This window comes from Necator americanus, chromosome IV (assembly GCF_031761385.1).
Source record: "Necator americanus strain Aroian chromosome IV, whole genome shotgun sequence".
NCBI classification, from domain to species: domain Eukaryota; kingdom Metazoa; phylum Nematoda; class Chromadorea; order Rhabditida; family Ancylostomatidae; genus Necator; species Necator americanus.
The window spans coordinates 37,607,861-37,626,042 of record NC_087374.1 but is presented as its reverse complement, the minus strand read 5'-3'; the positions used below and the strand labels follow the sequence as shown (position 1 = coordinate 37,626,042).

The 18,182-nt window shown below is 38.8% G+C and overlaps 6 protein-coding genes across 6 annotated transcripts; 4 read left to right on the top strand and 2 right to left on the bottom strand.

Annotated features, from left to right (window-relative positions):
* Window positions 1-1,180: 1,180 nt before the first annotated feature.
* On the bottom strand, window positions 1,181-2,437 carry RB195_003926 (uncharacterized protein; the record flags this gene model as incomplete). The annotated part of the gene is made up of 3 exons (XM_064201801.1): window positions 1,181-1,318; window positions 1,382-1,509; window positions 2,275-2,437. 3 exons carry the CDS (start codon window positions 2,435-2,437, stop codon window positions 1,181-1,183), a joined length of 429 nt encoding a protein of 142 aa, XP_064057682.1.
* A 2,214-nt stretch (window positions 2,438-4,651) lies between these two features.
* On the top strand, window positions 4,652-8,009 carry RB195_003925 (uncharacterized protein; the record flags this gene model as incomplete). Its single annotated transcript, XM_064201800.1, has 3 exons — window positions 4,652-4,709; window positions 7,682-7,772; window positions 7,952-8,009. 3 exons carry the CDS (start codon window positions 4,652-4,654, stop codon window positions 8,007-8,009), a joined length of 207 nt encoding a protein of 68 aa, XP_064057681.1.
* Window positions 8,010-9,404: 1,395 nt separating this feature from the next.
* On the bottom strand, window positions 9,405-10,591 carry RB195_003924 (uncharacterized protein; the record flags this gene model as incomplete). Its single annotated transcript, XM_013442685.2, has 3 exons — window positions 9,405-9,542; window positions 9,606-9,733; window positions 10,429-10,591. The coding sequence occupies 3 exons, from the start codon at window positions 10,589-10,591 to the stop codon at window positions 9,405-9,407; spliced, it is 429 nt and encodes a 142-aa protein (XP_013298139.2).
* A 1,749-nt stretch (window positions 10,592-12,340) lies between these two features.
* Window positions 12,341-12,646, top strand: RB195_003923 (uncharacterized protein; the record flags this gene model as incomplete). Its single annotated transcript, XM_064201799.1, has 1 exon — window positions 12,341-12,646. The coding sequence occupies one exon, from the start codon at window positions 12,341-12,343 to the stop codon at window positions 12,644-12,646; it is 306 nt and encodes a 101-aa protein (XP_064057680.1).
* A 1,752-nt stretch (window positions 12,647-14,398) lies between these two features.
* RB195_003922 (uncharacterized protein) lies at window positions 14,399-14,842 on the top strand (the record flags this gene model as incomplete). Its single annotated transcript, XM_064201798.1, has 1 exon — window positions 14,399-14,842. The coding sequence occupies one exon, from the start codon at window positions 14,399-14,401 to the stop codon at window positions 14,840-14,842; it is 444 nt and encodes a 147-aa protein (XP_064057679.1).
* Window positions 14,843-14,873: 31 nt separating this feature from the next.
* Window positions 14,874-15,239, top strand: RB195_003921 (uncharacterized protein; the record flags this gene model as incomplete). The annotated part of the gene is made up of 1 exon (XM_064201797.1): window positions 14,874-15,239. One exon carries the CDS (start codon window positions 14,874-14,876, stop codon window positions 15,237-15,239), a length of 366 nt encoding a protein of 121 aa, XP_064057678.1.
* Between the last annotated feature and the right edge of the window lie 2,943 nt (window positions 15,240-18,182).

Sequence of the window (18,182 nt, the reverse complement as noted above, 5' to 3'; positions counted from 1 at the left end):
GAAATGATGGGAAGAGGACGAAAACTAGGATTTTCAAACTTGCGTTGCTTTAGTGTACGATGTTGGTCTGCCTACATCCAATAAAAATCTCACAAAACTCAGGTGTTGCTGTGATTAATCTTAATTTTTTTGGCTATTTTGATAAGTTTTTTCCCTGCAACAAAGGTTCCAAGTAAGAAAGAACCACAGTCTTACACAAAAACTAAGAAGTGATCAAAATCAAAGTAGCACAAATGGGTAGAAATGGCAAATCAATAGTTCTCTGTGCTTGCCTCTACCAATTTCTTGCTGTTGTGACCAAAAGGTGAAAGTTTGAGTCTCCGGACATTTCTTTCAACTTTAACGTCAGGCCATTCTGGGTCCCAATCATTACATTTTGGCGCATATTTGGGGTCGTATTGCTCCTTTCTCAACGATATGTCCGATATGTCAGGCTTTGGCTAGATTTCAAAGAGGGGAGTCTAATGATAATAAGATTTTCTTAAATTTTCTTTTCATGACAAGTTAAGAGCCGGCGAGTGCCCGACGGTTCCGCACCGACACTCACTGTCGCTTTTCCAGTGTTCATGCGTAGTATGTTAGGTATTCGCTATTTTAGTCACATTTCCTTCGCACCTGCAATTTTACGCATCTCTAAACATTGTTCAGGAGACAAATGGCCAAAAATAGTAGTATACATGTATGAAACGTGAACTTATCAGACTAACTATGAATGTGGTGGTACTGTCCATTTCCATGCCACAACTGATTTGGAAACTCTAAAAAAAAGAACGAAATCAATGAAAAGCCTGAAATACGAACTAATTTAATTAACACAGTTGGAAGAGTAATTCCTTGATATGATATTATGATATTCTCATTCAAAATCCGACTGGTATAGAACGACTTCCACAGAGCTTGAATGCCCATTTCCATTCTTGACAACGAAATAGTTAAGACTTTTCATCGAATGTGGTCGCAAAATCTCATACTGTAGGAGCCACCAATTGCTGTTATTTTTGAATTATGAATCACTTCCTGATTAGGAAAGCGAAAAAAATCACTGTCTATCAGAGTTATTCATGAGCATCTCAACAAGGGAAGAAGGATTTATTCATGTTCCTGTTCACATACCTTTCGAAACATAACGCAAGCACAGAAACATAAATAAATAAACGTGGTTTTTGATTTACTCAGAAAATCAATTTATGCAGTCTATCGATTCTCCCTTGAATTTGCCGGCAAGATTGATTGTACCGATATCGAAGGCAGACTTTGGTGTGCTGCCGCGAGTTATGAAACTATCCGGAACGGTGATTCCAATCTTTTTGTAGCAAGGCTGAAATGTGGATTAAGTATTATTTCAGAAAAGAGAGTACCAATCTGCGACTCAATGACTCACCCCTTTGTATCCACATTTGTGATAAATATTCACTTTAGGGTCGATGTTAGTGATTTCCGTTTTGCTTCCAGATAAATAGAAAGATCCAGATGAATCCGTTTTTCCTTGATCCAGTTTTTTATCGAAAACTATAACGTCAATAAATTACATTTGAAAGTATAAGATTAAGAGTTGAAGAAATGTTGAAGTTGAAGTAGAAGGAATTAAATTAGCTGAGGAGGTAGCATTTATTTGATTTATTTAATAACCAGGACCAGCTCTTATATAGTTCGACTTTACAATTAAGGAAAGTATAGACAAAGACAATAAATTTTTAAACAACTCACATTATCTCCAATATGACGTTTGCAATTTGGTGAAAATATATTCATACCTAGTGTCGTACATACGTACCGTTCCCCTCAGTCAAAGTTGGCCGAGAGCATTGCTATGCTGCGCTCGGTGGCCAAACGCGCGCGCTCCTACCAGCGAGCCGGCACGTAAGTTGACTTCTGCTGCGAAGCTTCGTCCATTCGAGCCTAAGCAATACAAAGACGCCGTTTTCATCTGCCTCTGCCTGTTTCGGTTCTTCCTTGATTTCGTAATACAGTTGGCTTTGCTACTGTGGTATGTTACATGGCCTTTGTATTCGCTTTGTGCGCATGTTGTGGAAGTAGGTTGTGTAATGTGGATCGATGGAAATATTGCGCACGTGCTGGGGAAGCGCAGTAGCACGGGATGGATTAATAGACGTAATAGGAAGAGACACAGCTTTGTGACACGAGGTAGAAAATAGATGAAAAGGATAGGCGAAGTAGAAGCGTGCAAAAGTCGTCAATGTATGCCCATTTAAATCAAGCTAATAAAATTTTGTATGTGTGGATCATGTATATAACAGGTTGAAATGCTCTTACGTAGCTCCTTTTCGTAGAGTTTCACCTTCACATTTGATGCTGGCACTCCGTTGCATTCAAGACGACCTTTTACGGCCACGGATTGTTTTGTGCCTATTCCAAACAAGCAAAAAGAGTTGGGCAGCAGGATTGTTCCTACTAAGATCACAGACAGCAAATTCATCTATAAAGAGTAGAATTAAAAGGATATAATTTAATTACAACCAATCTTCAATTTGGTGTGTAAGAGAAAGAACTGTGGGGAGATGTCTAGAGAATCTACTTTTGAGAAGTAAAAGAAGAATATTTTGAAAGAAGAAAGAATTATTAATGAGAGAATTATCTAGAGAGCTGAAAATCATGGATCTTTGATGGAAGAGCGTTCATTGTTCCGATTTCGTTCACATTTCATTTGCGCAGTATTTTCTTATTCAGAGGGTTACAGATTATACATAAAGATTGGTATCAGTTACATATCATTTATTTTCCAAATCCAAATCCTCGTCTATCCCAAAAAAAACGTGGTAAATCAGACGATAACAGCTTAACACTCTAGAAAATTCATCAAAGATCAGAGTTTATAAAAAAAAAAACAGCGCGAGCTTGTGGATTTTGCACGTATCATGAGATTCAGGGAGACCAAAAGAAATGAACGGTGAGAGTAGAACAGTGGTGACTGTGATAAGACCTTCGTTCTTTTAATGATCATTTCAATAAAGAAGCAACTCGGCGAATTCTGTGACGAATGTTTCCACACAAAACCAGTTCGACAACACATACCTCTGAAAGAATTCACATGTAACACAAATGTGGCGCTAACTTAAAGAAATTTCCTTTGCTATTCTCAATTTTGCACTTCCCAAAACATTATTCAAGCGATAAATTGCCAGAAAATACTTATATGCGTGAATGTACGAAACGTGAATTCATCAAACTAACCATGGCTGGTGGTGGTATTGTTCATTTCCATGCCAGCACTGATTTGGAATCTCTGAAAAAAGGCAAAATCGATGAAGAGCCTGTAATAGGAACTAATTCGTATGGATCTAGTAGAAAATTCCATGATTAAAACAAATAAACGACGGATGAAATTTGATTTCGTAGATTTAATTAAACTACAGAAAAACGTTTCTGCTATGTCATTTAAAACGATCTAGCAGAAACGTTCATACGCTTCAATGTAGGATTTTTGAAGAAGTTTTTACAACTTTATTAGTTTGTCTCTAAACTAGTTTCGTTTATTTTTTCTTTTTTTTCAGTAGGAGGCGTGTCAGAAAAAAAAGGGGAAATCCCACAATAGAATCGAATTATTTTTTTGAGGTTTTTCTGCGAGAGTCAGCTGTGGTAACAGGCAGGATCAGAAATAAGTGTCCATCTATTTGGTCACAATCTCAGCTTCGTTTAAAAGTCATAAAAACTTCGTTCGTCCATGAACATTTCTCACTTATTCAAAATAAAATGAAATGAAACAAAGTAAGATGAATTAAGGAGTAAAAATAAGACGATAAAAAAGGAAAAAGAATAATGTGTCCAGAGTTATTCAATCCGCTAAGGATGCATCACCACTTTCAATTCGGAATTGCTTGAGGTTTACGTTTAACTGGACTATACAATGGTTGACGGGATACAGCCGTTGTGTCGAGCCAGTGTTTTTATTCTCCAAGTCACGTGACACGTCTGGCAGCAATTTCGACCCCGGGAGATGAAAGGTTTGGTGAGCACTAGAGGGATGCGAACCTCCGATCGATCGTGCAGACAGCGGAACCTCTTACCGACTGCACTACGAACGTTATTCCTTAGACGGGTGGGGCAGGAGGTTAGGTCCGCAGTAGCCACACGGTCGATGGTCTAGAACCATCCTAGTGCCAAGCAACCCTTTCATCACTTCGGGGTCGATATATTGGTACGACACTTGTCTGGGAGGAAAAAAAACTCTGATTTGTTGATCGGGAGGCCTTGCACGTCACTGTATAGGCCAACATGCTTTCCAGAACCCAAACGATTAGACGAGTTGCGGTAACAGTTGGTGCACCTCAAGTGGATTAATAAACCAGTGACTTTCTCGTTTATCCCTTTTATTCTTTAAAATTGCATATTTATTGTTATACCGACCATTTGTACACTAAACAATACAATTAGACAGAATTATTTAATTTCTACGTTTTAAGACTTTATCACGGTAATTCATAATAATAATAATAATATAATATTAATAATAATAATAATAATTCACGGCTTCATATAGCATTTCCTTTGGTACCCACCTGTCGAAATCCCAACCTAGACATTTAAAAATGAAAACCAATTGTCTTTTGGTTTCTCTCTAGTGAATTTCATGGGTTCAGACTGCCAGTTCAACACGTCAACACATTTGTCTATCTCCGATTGAGTGGCGCAGATGACAAAGCAGTCAGTCGATGCATCGAGGGTAGAGCAAAGACGGAATTCAAAAACAGGTGATTCGGCTTTGGTCATAAAGGAAAAAAGCAAAAGTGGAAACCAACTTCTGCCCCATAACTAAAACTCTGTGTTGTGCAAAATAATTTTCGGCCCTTGAAGATAATGTAGTCTACGCTCGCCTTGAGAAGAATAATCACTTGAGATACTGAGAATGTGTGACGATTCAGTTTCCATATCCACAATCTCTTGTAAGGATGAGCAGTGCACAGGCTGTCCAGGAACATCATTCTTCCATTCCTTCTTTACCATGACCTTTTCTTTCTCTTCCTGCATGAACAGGAAAAGAGAAATGTTTTGTGGATGTAATATGAAAAATAGTTGAAGGGGGTGAGTCATTACAACCTACGAATACCACAACTACATACAGCACAGGTTTACGGTAATATTTAATATGTTTATATAGAACGACCGTGAGCCAATAATAGTAAATGATTATAGCTGTGTGACATGAGAGCGAAACTCCTCCGTTCCTTGTTTATTTGTTTTTCTTTTGTTTTGATACTAAACTTTCTGGCGAATAACTATTGAGAAAGGTTTTTCGCCAATCTCTTACATGAATTTTCTAATCATTGAACAGGAAACGAGTCTGTGTCCTTTTGTTGAGTTCTGAAGTATGTTCTAAACTAGAAAATTTCTCCCTAGCTTCTTTTACATTCTTCCTTTGTTCCTTTCTTGCTTTTTTCTTACACAATTTATTGCTAATCCTATGTCGGCTGCTCCGTACAAATAACTTGATAAAAATTATTTGTAATTCAAAAATAAACCGAAGATGAACCGATATAAACATTTAAAATGCTAGCAAGAACAGTATCCTCAACATATCTCGAAGATACTGATCACGCATGTTTTTCACACACACGTGATCATGTTTTCGCATTGTTTTTACGTTCGTAATCACGTTATTTTTGTAATCATTCGGTAGTGTAGTGTACAGTTGTACTTTTCGTGATACTCGCTTTGGCAGACTAACCTTTCGTACACATTTATCTCTTAGACTGTATTTCCTTGGTATAAACTATCAGTACACACAGAAAATGCGTGCATATCTGAAAATAATAGTTTTTTAACCAAAGAACCTGCATTATAAGTCCAATCATGCGTATATTTTCTGTTTGTAGACGAAATTACGCGAAATATATTTGTTAATCAGTGTTCACTTCATTCCACCCACCCTGAAAATTCATCAACAATTGAAATAATGGTTTTTGTTGAACAGAATCAATCGTTCTTTCTAGCCAGAAAATTTACTACCTCAGTGCCACAGTATTTTTGAAATTGGAAGTGTCGGTCACTGGGCGGCTTTTATGTAACGACCAACAGGCAGCAGTAGTGAAACTTTACGAAGAAGATACGTATGAAGAAATTAGTTTCCTTGCAGTGAATTTAGAAGGTTCCCTAAAAACTCAAAACTGAAAAATTTGAGTAATTTAGGATATTTTCATTTTTTAAAATATATTTCTTAGGTTCTTTCTGTCTATACCGGCAAAAAAAAAGAGTTTTTGAAAAAGATCTAGACAGTTCGGAAATTCAAAAAAATGTTTTCTCAAATTTTAAAAATTTGAATTCATGAAAACTTATTTTCAAATGTAATTACAAAGTAATAGGAAAGAGAAATTTATTCCAAAAGAAAATTTTCTACTGCTGGCTTTTTTCAGTTCTTTATTCCAAAATGACGATGGTAGGACGGATTTAGCACGCTACTTCACCTTATAGAACAGAAAGAGAAATAACGAATATTGATCCGAAAGTTAATATCTACCATAAATGTAACTATTGGAGGGTAATTAAGAGTTAATGTGTCTTCCACCACCTAAATTTAACTCTTAAGATTTCCTTTTCTCCAGCCATGTTATAAGCAATTTGGAATAACGATTCCGGACGAGTACATTACAGAAGGCAGCTATCCGAAGCACACGTTTAACATAGGAACAATAAATCTGGCCGGCCGGTTCTCAGGAGAAAAAATTGTTTGAACTGACTCATTGAGGGATTCTAACGCGTGCGTTTTTTTCCAAACATAATAAACTATTGTTTCCTTGTTAAAGGCATCACTCCACGAATCTAAGGTGGTACGGATTTCAGGTGGAGTATTCGTATACGGGATGGAAGACTAGGTAGGGGGGGTTATTCCGCACTATTTTCTACAGGGAGCTCGACTGGAGCGCGCTAGCCTTATGCGGCGCCGCATCTTCGGACTGTTTTTTACGGCAATTAGGAAGAAATGGACGGAATCACACCGCTCTCCATAGTCTCCCATCCCGTATACGAATACTCCACCTGAAATCTGCACCACCTCAGATTTGTGGGGTGATGTCTTTAAGAATACATACGTTGTTTAATAGAGTTTTTCTTTTTAGAAAAATCCTTAAAAAAAGGGACTAACTCTAAGAGGCAAAGCGATTTTTTAGGGACGAGTTGCAAAACGTAAATAATGTGCGTTGAAACAACGTAAATTTCCACCAACGGCTTTTTTTTGAATTCATCGCCAATAAAAGACTGCAGTCGAATCGTAGGAGCATCGTACTATGAGACATCAACGTGTAGATACAGGCACTATGTGATCCGAAAGGTCAGTTCATAAGGGTGAGGCGAGGGAATAAGAGAGCTGGTGTCAGCCAGAGAGACCCGGAGTTGCTGTGCACGCGTTGCGGTCGTCATTGTTAACATAAGTACTGACGGATGCAGGTGACGCAAACTACATATTCTCGTGGGCTTTATTCGATTGAACTTTAATACGGAATAGTTCTTTCAGCAATGTAAGTACTAAAACAACTATTTCGAAAAACAAAGAAAGGCGATTGAACTACTACAGAACGTACCTATTCTTGTGCTTTTATATTTCTAACTTATTCATTATCATTTTTTTTTCCATTCAAGCATCTAAATCTATAATTTTTTTTCAAGGTTTATGATCAGATTAATTGGCAGAAAATAAAAATTCCACATCTTCTAAAGCATAGTTTTCTAGGTGCTTCGCTTCCCCTCCTCGCCCTTCCTCCCTTTCCTCATGTCACGGCACGCAGACAACGACTTGTTGAATCTGATCAGACGATCAAAATGTCCGTGAGGATCTCATACGTTTTCCAGTTTTTGCATTCACAGCTTTCTCATTTGCATTCTCAAATCTAAAACTGAATGACACTTCAACTAAACATTCCGCTAAACTTTCTTTAAATTTCTGCTTTAGTTTTAAAGGTTTTGTTCAGCCGAAGTTTGCTTAGGTGCCACTATTTTCCAGCTCTCCGCGATCTCCGTTAATCAATCCGCCGGATACGTTTTGCTCGACGATGGAATGATTTGCAATTCCACCGCTTCGTATTGCTGTAGTTTATGATTCTTCTCTCGTATTATCATTCTTGTTATATTTGTCACGCCTCAAATTTTATTTTTGTTCTGTACTTTGGTGATCGATTTGTTTCTGTTTTGTACCTTGGAGATAGAGAGAAGGATTCCTCTCTTATTCATAAAGAAGCTTTGTCCAGGTAATCGCTGATGAAAAAAATAAATTTAACAGCCAAAATTTCGAGTGCGTTGTGAGAATGAATCCATGTTTTTTGTTAACTGTTTCTAAATCCATACAAAATACTGGTCCTAATTTACACTAAAAAAAAGTGACCATCATTAGTTCTTCTTGAACTGGAACTTAACAGAGGAGGACCGAGTGTTGCAGCGATCCCTGTCCTTGATGGAATAGACTGAATTCTTCAGCAATTTAAATTTAAATGAATTTGAATGCTCTTAGATTTTCTAGCTTCCTTAACAGTGTCGCACAAATCGCACAAGTTAAATGTAGATCTAAAGAAGGGATTTTGGCTGTCTTGGAGTATTTTTCCTACAATCCTAAAGTATTCTACGCAATTCGTTAAGATCTTAAGTATCAGGTTTAAAAATGCATGACTTTTCCATTTGATAGCTTTCAATTAGTCCCATCAAAAAATCTAAATTCTTTCCTTTCCTCAATATTTGACATTGTGAACATTTTCTACGTTCTCAAATAAGCGTTTTTCTAGTCTCTGGAAAGGATGAAATTAGAAAATTTCTTGAGTGACAACTACTCGTGCATTGTGGGCCAACAGTTTGGAACCTTCAATTATTACTGTTAGTGATTGAACAGAATCTGTGTGACTTGAGATTCCATCCAATGCATTTACGTTTCCGAGGATCTATACCAGTCATTCTGGATTTGAAAGTAGAATTATCGCATTGTTGTCGCAACATCGACAATGTCCTTCTACATTTTTAAGATTTCGGTGTAGAATTATTCTCCTCTTGCGAGAGGATTACGGTCACAAATGTAAGGCTGAAGATGCAAATCTAGAACGCCTGGTATAGAAAGACGTGTATAGAGCTTGGATGCGAAATTTCAATCTTAGGTGCGAAATCGCTAAGGCTTTTTTTATCGAATGTAGCCGCAAAACCTCAAACTGTGGGATTCACCATTCGGATTCAATTGTTGTTATCTTCAAAAGATGTTCAAGCTACTGATTGATCATTCCTATTAAGTATATTGAAGGAGACGACCGGTGCGGACGCAACAAAAATCAATAAATATCGGATCCATGATCGTTAAAAAGGGAAGAAAGATTCATGAAGATTCATTTATGTTCCTCCACCTTTGAAACACTTTTTGAAACATAACGCAAGCACAGAAACACAAATAAATGAACATCGTTTGTGATTTATTCAGAAAATCACTCTATGCAGGCTTTTGATTCCCCCCTGAATTTATTGGCAAGATTGATTGTACCGACATCGAAGATGCGCTTCGGTATAGTGCCTTGAGATATGAAACTATCCGGAATTGTAATTGAAAACTTTCTGTAGCAACGCTGAAATGTGGAGAACTTATCACCTCAGAAAATAGAGAATTAATGTGCAACTGAACTGCTCACCCCTTCGTGTTCACATTTATGGTAAATAGTCAGTTTAGGGTCGATTTTAGAGATTTCTTTTTTGCTTCCAGATAAATTGAATTCTCCAGAATCATCCGTTTTTCCCTCGCCCAGTTTCTTATCGCTAACTATAACATTGATCAATTATTTTTGAAAGTACAAGACTAAGAGTTAAAGAAAAATTATTACTATTGGTATTGAAATATCAAGAGTTATAATTAAAGTTTAAGTTGACGTAATTAAATGATAGTTATAATTGGTCAAAGAAATGAGATAGATTTGACTTATTTAACTTCTCGGACTGAAATGGGCTCTTACATATCAGAACCGTCGGATTAAGTAAGATATATGTATGGATTATAGCTTTTAAACAATTAGCATTATTTCCAATATTTTGGAATTTGATCAAGTTATGTTCACACCTATCATTGAACAATGTGTGACCTCTTAATCACACTAATAACATTTCATACGAAATTTTTCAAAAGACGGGTTGAGGAAGGATTCGAGAGAAGGACTTTCGCACAAAACATAAAAGAATAAATATAATAATGCGTTTGATTTCCTTTTCTAAATCCATCACAAACCATTTCTCTTAGGAAAATATGTTAGTGCTTTTTTTCTGTAGCCTTCTTTTCTCAAATCAAGTTCTTGTTTCGTGCTTTTCCTTTTATTTTGGGACTTTTTAAGATCCTACTAGATCTACCTACGAAGAAGTTAGAAAATAAAATAACAGAAGAAGTCTTGATCCAAAATTGTAATGCATGTTAGAAGAAGATGAGCTTAAGTGGGTCACGTACATAACAACCTGAAATTCACTTACATATCCCCTTATCGCGTAGTTCCACCCTCACATCTGAAGCTGCCTTTCCGTTGCATTGAAGAGTACCTTTTACGGCCACTGATTGTTTTTTGCCTAATCGAAGGAAGCAGAAAGAGTTCGGCAGCAAGATTGTTGCTACTAGGATCAGAGGCAGCAAATGCATCTGTAAGGAGTCGGATAAAAAGGATAGATTATTTAGGGGCATTAAATCTTAAATTTGGTATCTAAGAGATACAATCTACTTTTCTGAGTTAAAAAAATAATGTTAGGAAAGGAAAGGGAAGTATCAGCCCTGATGTATTGGGCTCAAAACGACGGAACTGTGACGGAAGAGCGTTTACTTTCACATATATACGGAAGACGAATGATCGAGCATTTCAATATCGATCGTTCAGACCTCGTTCACACTTCATTTGCAGTGCTTTTGTGCTTTTATTTGCAGTGCTTTTAGTGCTTTTATTAAAAGCGTTCCAATACATTCGCCAAAACCAGTGTCATTTACATATTCCTTTCAAATCGACTTGTAACCGCCTGTAATAGAAAAAAAGGACAGATGTGAGTCATACGATGGGAACCTATCGTTCTAGAAGTTCTAGAAGTTGTTGTTCTAGAATGTTCACCATGGTTGAAGGCTCGCAACAGGAAAAAAATCCGATAACGTATGGGTTTTGCGTATATTATGAGATCCAGACAGACCAAGAGAAATTAAAGGTGACTGTAGCACATATAGTTAGCCCATTCAGGGATCATTTCAATGAAGAAGCAACTCGGCGATTCATGTGACGGATGTTTTCACACGAAACAACTTTCCACGACGTACGTACTCTTGTGAGAATAGATTTGTAAAATACAATACTATACCAGAACATTAAAAAACCGACGGTAAGTGACGGTGCGACACCTTCGAGCACAGTCGCTCGCTCTTTACTTGTCAAAAAATAGGAAATTAAAAGCATCATCCCACGAATCTGGAGTGGTACGGGTTTCAGGCGGGTAATGCCTACACGGGGTCGAAGATTGTGGGAAAGGACGATTATTCCGTTCATTAATGTAAACGGACTACCGGAACGCTGTTTTTTGCGGCGGTCTCTGTTACAATGAGCAACCCTTGCGATTTTGTATATATTGTTTTATACAAACTTCGCTTTTTGAAATCTATCCAAGAACTGACATATCGTTGAGAAGGTGTTATAAGAAAGCGAGGAAATCTATTTAGTGGAAAACTTGTGTTATAAACTAAAGTACACTACGTGTTTTAGGAGGTCTGCTTGGGTTCTTTCAATTTGAACATTGTTCTGGAGAGTAGCGAAGGCGCAAAGTGTAGATGAAATGAAGGGAAGAGGACGAAAAGTAGGAATTTCAAACTTGCGGTGCTCTAGTGTACGATGTTGGTCTGCCCACATCCAATAAAAATCTCACAAAACTCAGGTGTTGCTGTGATTAATCGTAGTTTTTTTGGCTATTTTGATAAGTTTCTTCCATGCAACAAAGGTTCTAAGTAAGAAAGAACCACAGTCTTACACAAAAACTAAAAAGTGATCAAAATCAAAGCAGCACAAATGGGTAAAAATGGCAAATCAATTGTTCTCTGTGCTTGCCTCTACCAATTTCTTGCTGTTGTGACCAAAAGGTGAAAGTTTGAGTCTCCGAACATTTTTTTCAACTTTAACTTCAAGCCATTCTGGGTCCCAATCATTACATTTTGGCGCATATTTGGGGTCATGGCAACTATCGTCCAATCTGCTTACTCTCCGTCATCTACAAGCTCTTTACAAGAGTGATCCGTAATAGGATTGAAAAAGTCTGTGATGAAGGACATCCATGCGAGCAAACAAGGTTTCGAAAAGGATGCAGCACGATTGACCACATTCACATTGTTTCGAAGCTCATCGAGGTATCACGAGAGTACAAGATGCCGCTCTGTCTCACCTTCATCGACTTAAAGGAGGCCTTCGACTCAGTTGAGACGGAAGCGGTCGTGGGAAGCCTTGGACAGCCAAGGCGTCCCTACTCAGTACTAGTAAAGGTACTTGGAGAGTTGTACAGTAACTTCACGACCGGAATTTCGCCGTTATACAAGAATATCATCATTGACGTGAAGAGGGGCGTCCGACAGGGTGATACAATCTCACCCAAAATGTTCACAGCCACCGTCGAGAACGCAATGCGAAAGTTGGAATGGGACGACATGGGAGTGAAGGTTGAGCAGGACACGTGATGCGCTTTAACGACAACCGTCGGACCAGAGCCATAAGCGACTGGGTTCACCGAGATATTGAGCGCACAACAGGAAGACCGCCGACCCGATGGTCAGATTTCTTCACGAAATCCTTCAAAGAAATTATGATGCTCTTCGTGTCCCACGCAAAAGGAGGTACCACTGGGCTACTCTGGCACGCGATCGGGAGAAATGGAAGAATTACTGGCGCCCGTTCGACCAGTTCTCGACCACTCGTCGGTTTTTCAGTGTTCATGCATAGTATGCTAGGTATTCGCTATTTTAGTCACATTTCCTTCGCTCCTGCAATTTTACGCATCTCTAAACATTGTTCAGGAGACAAATGGCCAAAAATAGTAGTATACATGTATGAAACGTGAACTTATCAGACTAACTATGAATGTGGTGGTACTGTCCATTTCCATGCCACAACTGATTTGGAAACTCTAAAAAAAAAGAACGAAATCAATGAAAAGCCTGAAATACGAACTAATTTAATTAACACAGTTGGAAGAGTAATTCCTTGATATGATATTATGATATTCTCATTCAAAATCCGACTGGTATAGAACGACTTCCACAGAGCTTGAATGCCCATTTCCATTCTTGACTACAAAATAGTTAAGACTTTTTATCGAATGTAGCCGCAAAATCTCATACTGTAGGAGCCACCAATTGCTGTTATTTTTGAATTATGAATCACTTCCCGATTAGGAAAACGAAAAAAATCACTGTCTATCAGAGTTATTCATGAGCATATCAACAAGAGAAGAAGGATTTATTCATGTTCCTGTTCACATACCTTTCGAAACATAACGCAAGCACAAAAACATAAATAAATAAACGTGGTTTTTGATTTATTCAGAAAATCAATTTATGCAGTCTATCGATTCTCCCTTGAATTTACCGGCAAGGTTGATTGTACCGATATCGAAGGCGGACTTTGGTGTGCTGCCGCGAGTTATGAAAACATCCGGAACGATGATTGAAATCTTTTTGTTGCAAGGCTGAAATGTGGAAAATTTATCACTTCAGAAAATAGAGAACTAAATAGAGAATTGCCCTGAAGCTTCATCCATTGGAGCCTGGTCAATACAAAGACGTCGTTTTCACCTGCCTCTGCCTGTTTTGTTTCTTCCTTCATTTCGTAATACAGTTGGCTTGGTTACTTTGGCACATTACATGGCCTTTGTATTCGCTTTGTGCGTATGTTGTGGAAGTATGTTGTGTATTGCGGATCGATGGAATCATTGCGCACGTGCATTGCAGGTGCTGGGGAAGCACAGTAGCACGGGAATGATCAAAAAACGTAATAGGAAGAGACACACCTTTGTGGCACGGGGCAGAAGCTAGATGACATGGTCACGATCATTGCCATGGATTCTCACTTACTGGAAGATATAAAAAGTCTAGAAGGTGCCCGCTCCGAAAGACGTCAGCCATCTTTCCGACGTCTTTTCTGGGACTCATGAATTTCTACGGAAACTTCGTCAAAGATCTCGACAATCTGCGCGCACCTTACGAAAAAGGATGTTGCGTACACATGGACACCGGAGTGCCAGTCTTCTTTCGACAAGATTAAGACAATCCTGAGCTCAGAGAACTGTCGTCATCTTCCAGTATCCGCCGAATCCATTCGGGCTGCTACGCAAGTCGATCTTCTTATCCAGCTTGTGATCAACTATACGAAGAAAATGGCCCAAGGTCAACTGTCATTTTCCTCTGTGGCACTACTATAACCGCAGAAATACCATGACGACAGTCAAAGGATGTCTGCTCACTGCATCCCGCATAGTGATTCCAAAATCACTTCGACATCGCGTTCTTTCAGCACTGCACAAAGCTCATCCAGGCCAAACAGGGATGAAAACGATAGCTTGCAAGAAGCTTTGTCCATTGGCCTACGACGGATTCGGACATCGGAAAACTCACGTGGCCGGAAATCGTCCAGATATCCTCGATCTCCTCAGCAACTACCACCCGAGCAATGAAGTGCATCTTTGCCTAGTTTGGAAATCCAGAGACGCTCGTTACGGACAACGGAACGCAGTTCACGTCGTCTCAATCCACTTCATTCTGCCGTTCCCGAGGAATCTTGCACATTTGAACGCCATCGTTCCATCCACAAAGCAACTGACAAGCAGAACGTTTCGTGGACACCTTCAAAAGGGTACTTGTCAAGCTGAAGGGGGATGAACCAACACTGGACGCACTACAGACGTTTCTGATGGCAGAAAGCTCCACTCCCTGCCCGTTTGCATCGAACCAGCGTTCACCTGCCGAAGCCTTCCTGGGATGCCGACTGCGAATGGAATTCGATCTACTGTTACCTTCTAGAGTTCGCTCAAACGGTACACGAAATCTCAAAATGGAATCTCAATTCCACCGTCGAAATGGAGCAAGACGCCGCAACTTTGAGATCAAAGACGCGATTTCTGCTGAGGATTATCGAGAACAGAAACCAACTTGGACTCCCGGTTTTACCACACGCCGTGTTGGAAACACAACCTACACTGTTCGCTGTAGAAATGAAGTATGGACTCGGCACGTAAGCAATCCATCCGCGATCCAGGATAGGCACAACTGCGACTAACACTTCCTTGGATGTGTTCGACCTACCGCTACTCGACTCCGCGAGCAGAGACGATGATGCAACGCCTTCGACGACCCCGCCGCCGGCTACAAGTGGACCCGCGAAGAACTCGATACGAAATAACTTGTAAGGGGAGGTGTTGTAGGATGGGAATTTCACCATGTTATTCGCTTAGAATAAACCGGTATTGTATACGTCGCATAATTGTATGACCCTGTTGTTTCTATGTGGATGTTGCTTTCTACTCTGCTCTCCTCTCTGTGTCCGACTTCAATAAAGCTTCTTTTCTTAGGCAGTGTTGGCGTCCACAACAAGCTGGGCTCCGAATCAAACTTCTAGCTGAAACAGTGTATGACCATTTAAATCAGGCTAATAAAATCTTATATGTGTGATCACGTATATAACAACTTGAAATGCACTTGCGTAGCTCTTTTTCGCACACATTTGATGTTGGTACTCCGTTCCATTCAAGACGATCTTTTACGGCCACGGATTGTTTTGTGCCTATTCCAAACAAGCAAAAAGTGTTGGGCAGCAGGACTGTTCCTACTAAGACCGCAGACAGCAAATTCATCCCTAAAGAGTAGAATTAAAAGGTTATAATTTAATAACAACCTATCATCAATTTGGTATCTAAGAGATACAATCTACTTTCACAAGTAAAAGAAATATATTTTGAAAGAAGAAAGAATTAATAATGGGAGAATTATCTACAGAGCTGAAAACGATGGAGCTGTGACGGAAGAATCATTTCCACAAATATAAAGGAATCGAGTGAGAGAACATTTCAACATCAGTCGTTCAGACTTCTCTCACATTTCATTTGCACAGAATTTTTAATCAGAGGGAATACAGATTATTCATAAAGATTGGTATCATCTACATATCATTTATTTTCCAAATCTACATCCTCGCCTATGCCGGAAAAACGGAAATCAGACGATGAGAACTTAACACTTAAGAAAGTTCTTCAAATTCAGGGATCATAAAAAAAACTTCGCGAGCTTGTGGGTTTTGCATATGCTATGAGACACAGGGAGGCCCAAAGGAATGAAAGGTGAGTTTAGAACACTGGTGACTGTGATTAGACTTTAATTTATTTAATGATCATTTCAATAAAGAAGCAACTCGAATTCTGTGACGAATGTTTCCACACAAAACTAGTTCAACAACACATACTTTTGAAAGAATGCATATGTATCACAAATGTGGCGCTAATTTAACGAAATTTCCTTTGCTTTTCGCTGTTTTGCACTTCCCAAAACACTTATTCAATCGATAAATGGCCAGAACATACTTATATGCGTGAATGTCCGAAACGTGAATTTATCAAACAATGACTGCTGGTGGTATTGTTCATTTCCATGCCAGCACTGATTTGGAAACTCTGGAAAAAGACCAAAATCGATGAAGAGTCTGTAATAGGAACTAATTTGTGTGGATTTGGTAGAAAATTCTATGATCAAAACAAATAAACGATTGATGAAAATTGATTCCATAGATTTAGTTGAACAGCGGAAGAACTTTTTTGCTGGATCATTTAAAACGAAGAGTTCATAGTCATCAATGTATGGTTTTTAAAAAAGTCTTTACAGTTTCATTATTTTGTGTCCGAACCAGTTTGCTTTTGCTTGTTTTTTGTTTTTTTTTCAGTCGAGGGTGTGCCAGAAAAAAAGGGGAATATTCCAGAACTGGATCGAAATACTTTTTGAGGTGCTTCTACGAGAGTAAGCTGTGGTAACAGGCAGGGTCAGAAATAGGTGTTCATCTATTTGGTCACAATCTCATCTTCGTGAAGCATCATCCAAAAACATTTTTTTGTTCTCTAAAATAAAATGGAAGGGAAACAGGGTAAAATGAATTAAGAAGTAAGAATAAGACAATAAAACAAATGAAAAAGAATAAAGTGTTCGGAGTTGCTCAATCCGTATAGGATGCCCCGCCACCTTTAATTCGGATTTCGAGTTTTACGTTTAACTGGCCTATACAATGGCTGAAGGGAGCTAGCCGTGGTGTCGAGCCAGTGTTTTTATCCTCCAAGTCACGTAACACGTCTGACAGCAACTTATCGACCCCGGGGAATGAAAGGTTTGGTGAGCACTAGAGGGATTCGAACCTCCGATCGATCGTGCAGACAGCGGAACCTGTTACCGACTGCACTACGAACGTTATTCCTTAGACGGGTGGGGCAGGAGGTTAGAGGTCCGCAGTAGCCACACGGTCGATGGTCTAGAACCATCCTAGTGCCAAGCAACCCTTTCATCCCTTCGGGGTCGATAAATTGGTAGCTTGTGAGGAAAAAAAAACTCCGATTTGATGATCGGGAGTCACTGTATAGGCCAACATTCTTTCCAGAACCCCAACGATTAGACGAATTGCAGTAACAGTTGACGCACCTCAAGTGGATTAATAAACCAGTGACTTTCTCGTTTATCCCTTTTATTCTTTAAAATTGCATATTTATTGTTATACCGACCATTTGTACACTAAACAATACAATGAGACAGAATTATTCAATTTCTACGTTTTATGATTTTATCACGGTAATTCAGTTATCCCTAGTACACTTAAAACCGCTATTATACATGCTGAAACTCTTCGAATGTCAGGAACTGTAGTTCTTATTCTGACCTTGTAGGGACCTTGCACATTATTCTCATGTTTTTAACTACATTACACTACGGCAAAATAATAATTATTCAAGCTGTTTTCAAATGCTGAGATGGTAATAGTAATATCACATATAAATATCCAGAACTACATAAAGTGCGTAAAGTTAGAAATTCGTTCATATTTTATTTAGTGTTAATGTGTTGTTGCGACCTTCCTGACCTGATTCTACCAGGCGTTCAGGTGGTGATTCCTTTTGGCGTCACACCCATGTAGCTATGAATTGCTGGCTCAAAATTGCTATCTTATTCTACTCACTCCGCCTTACTGAAG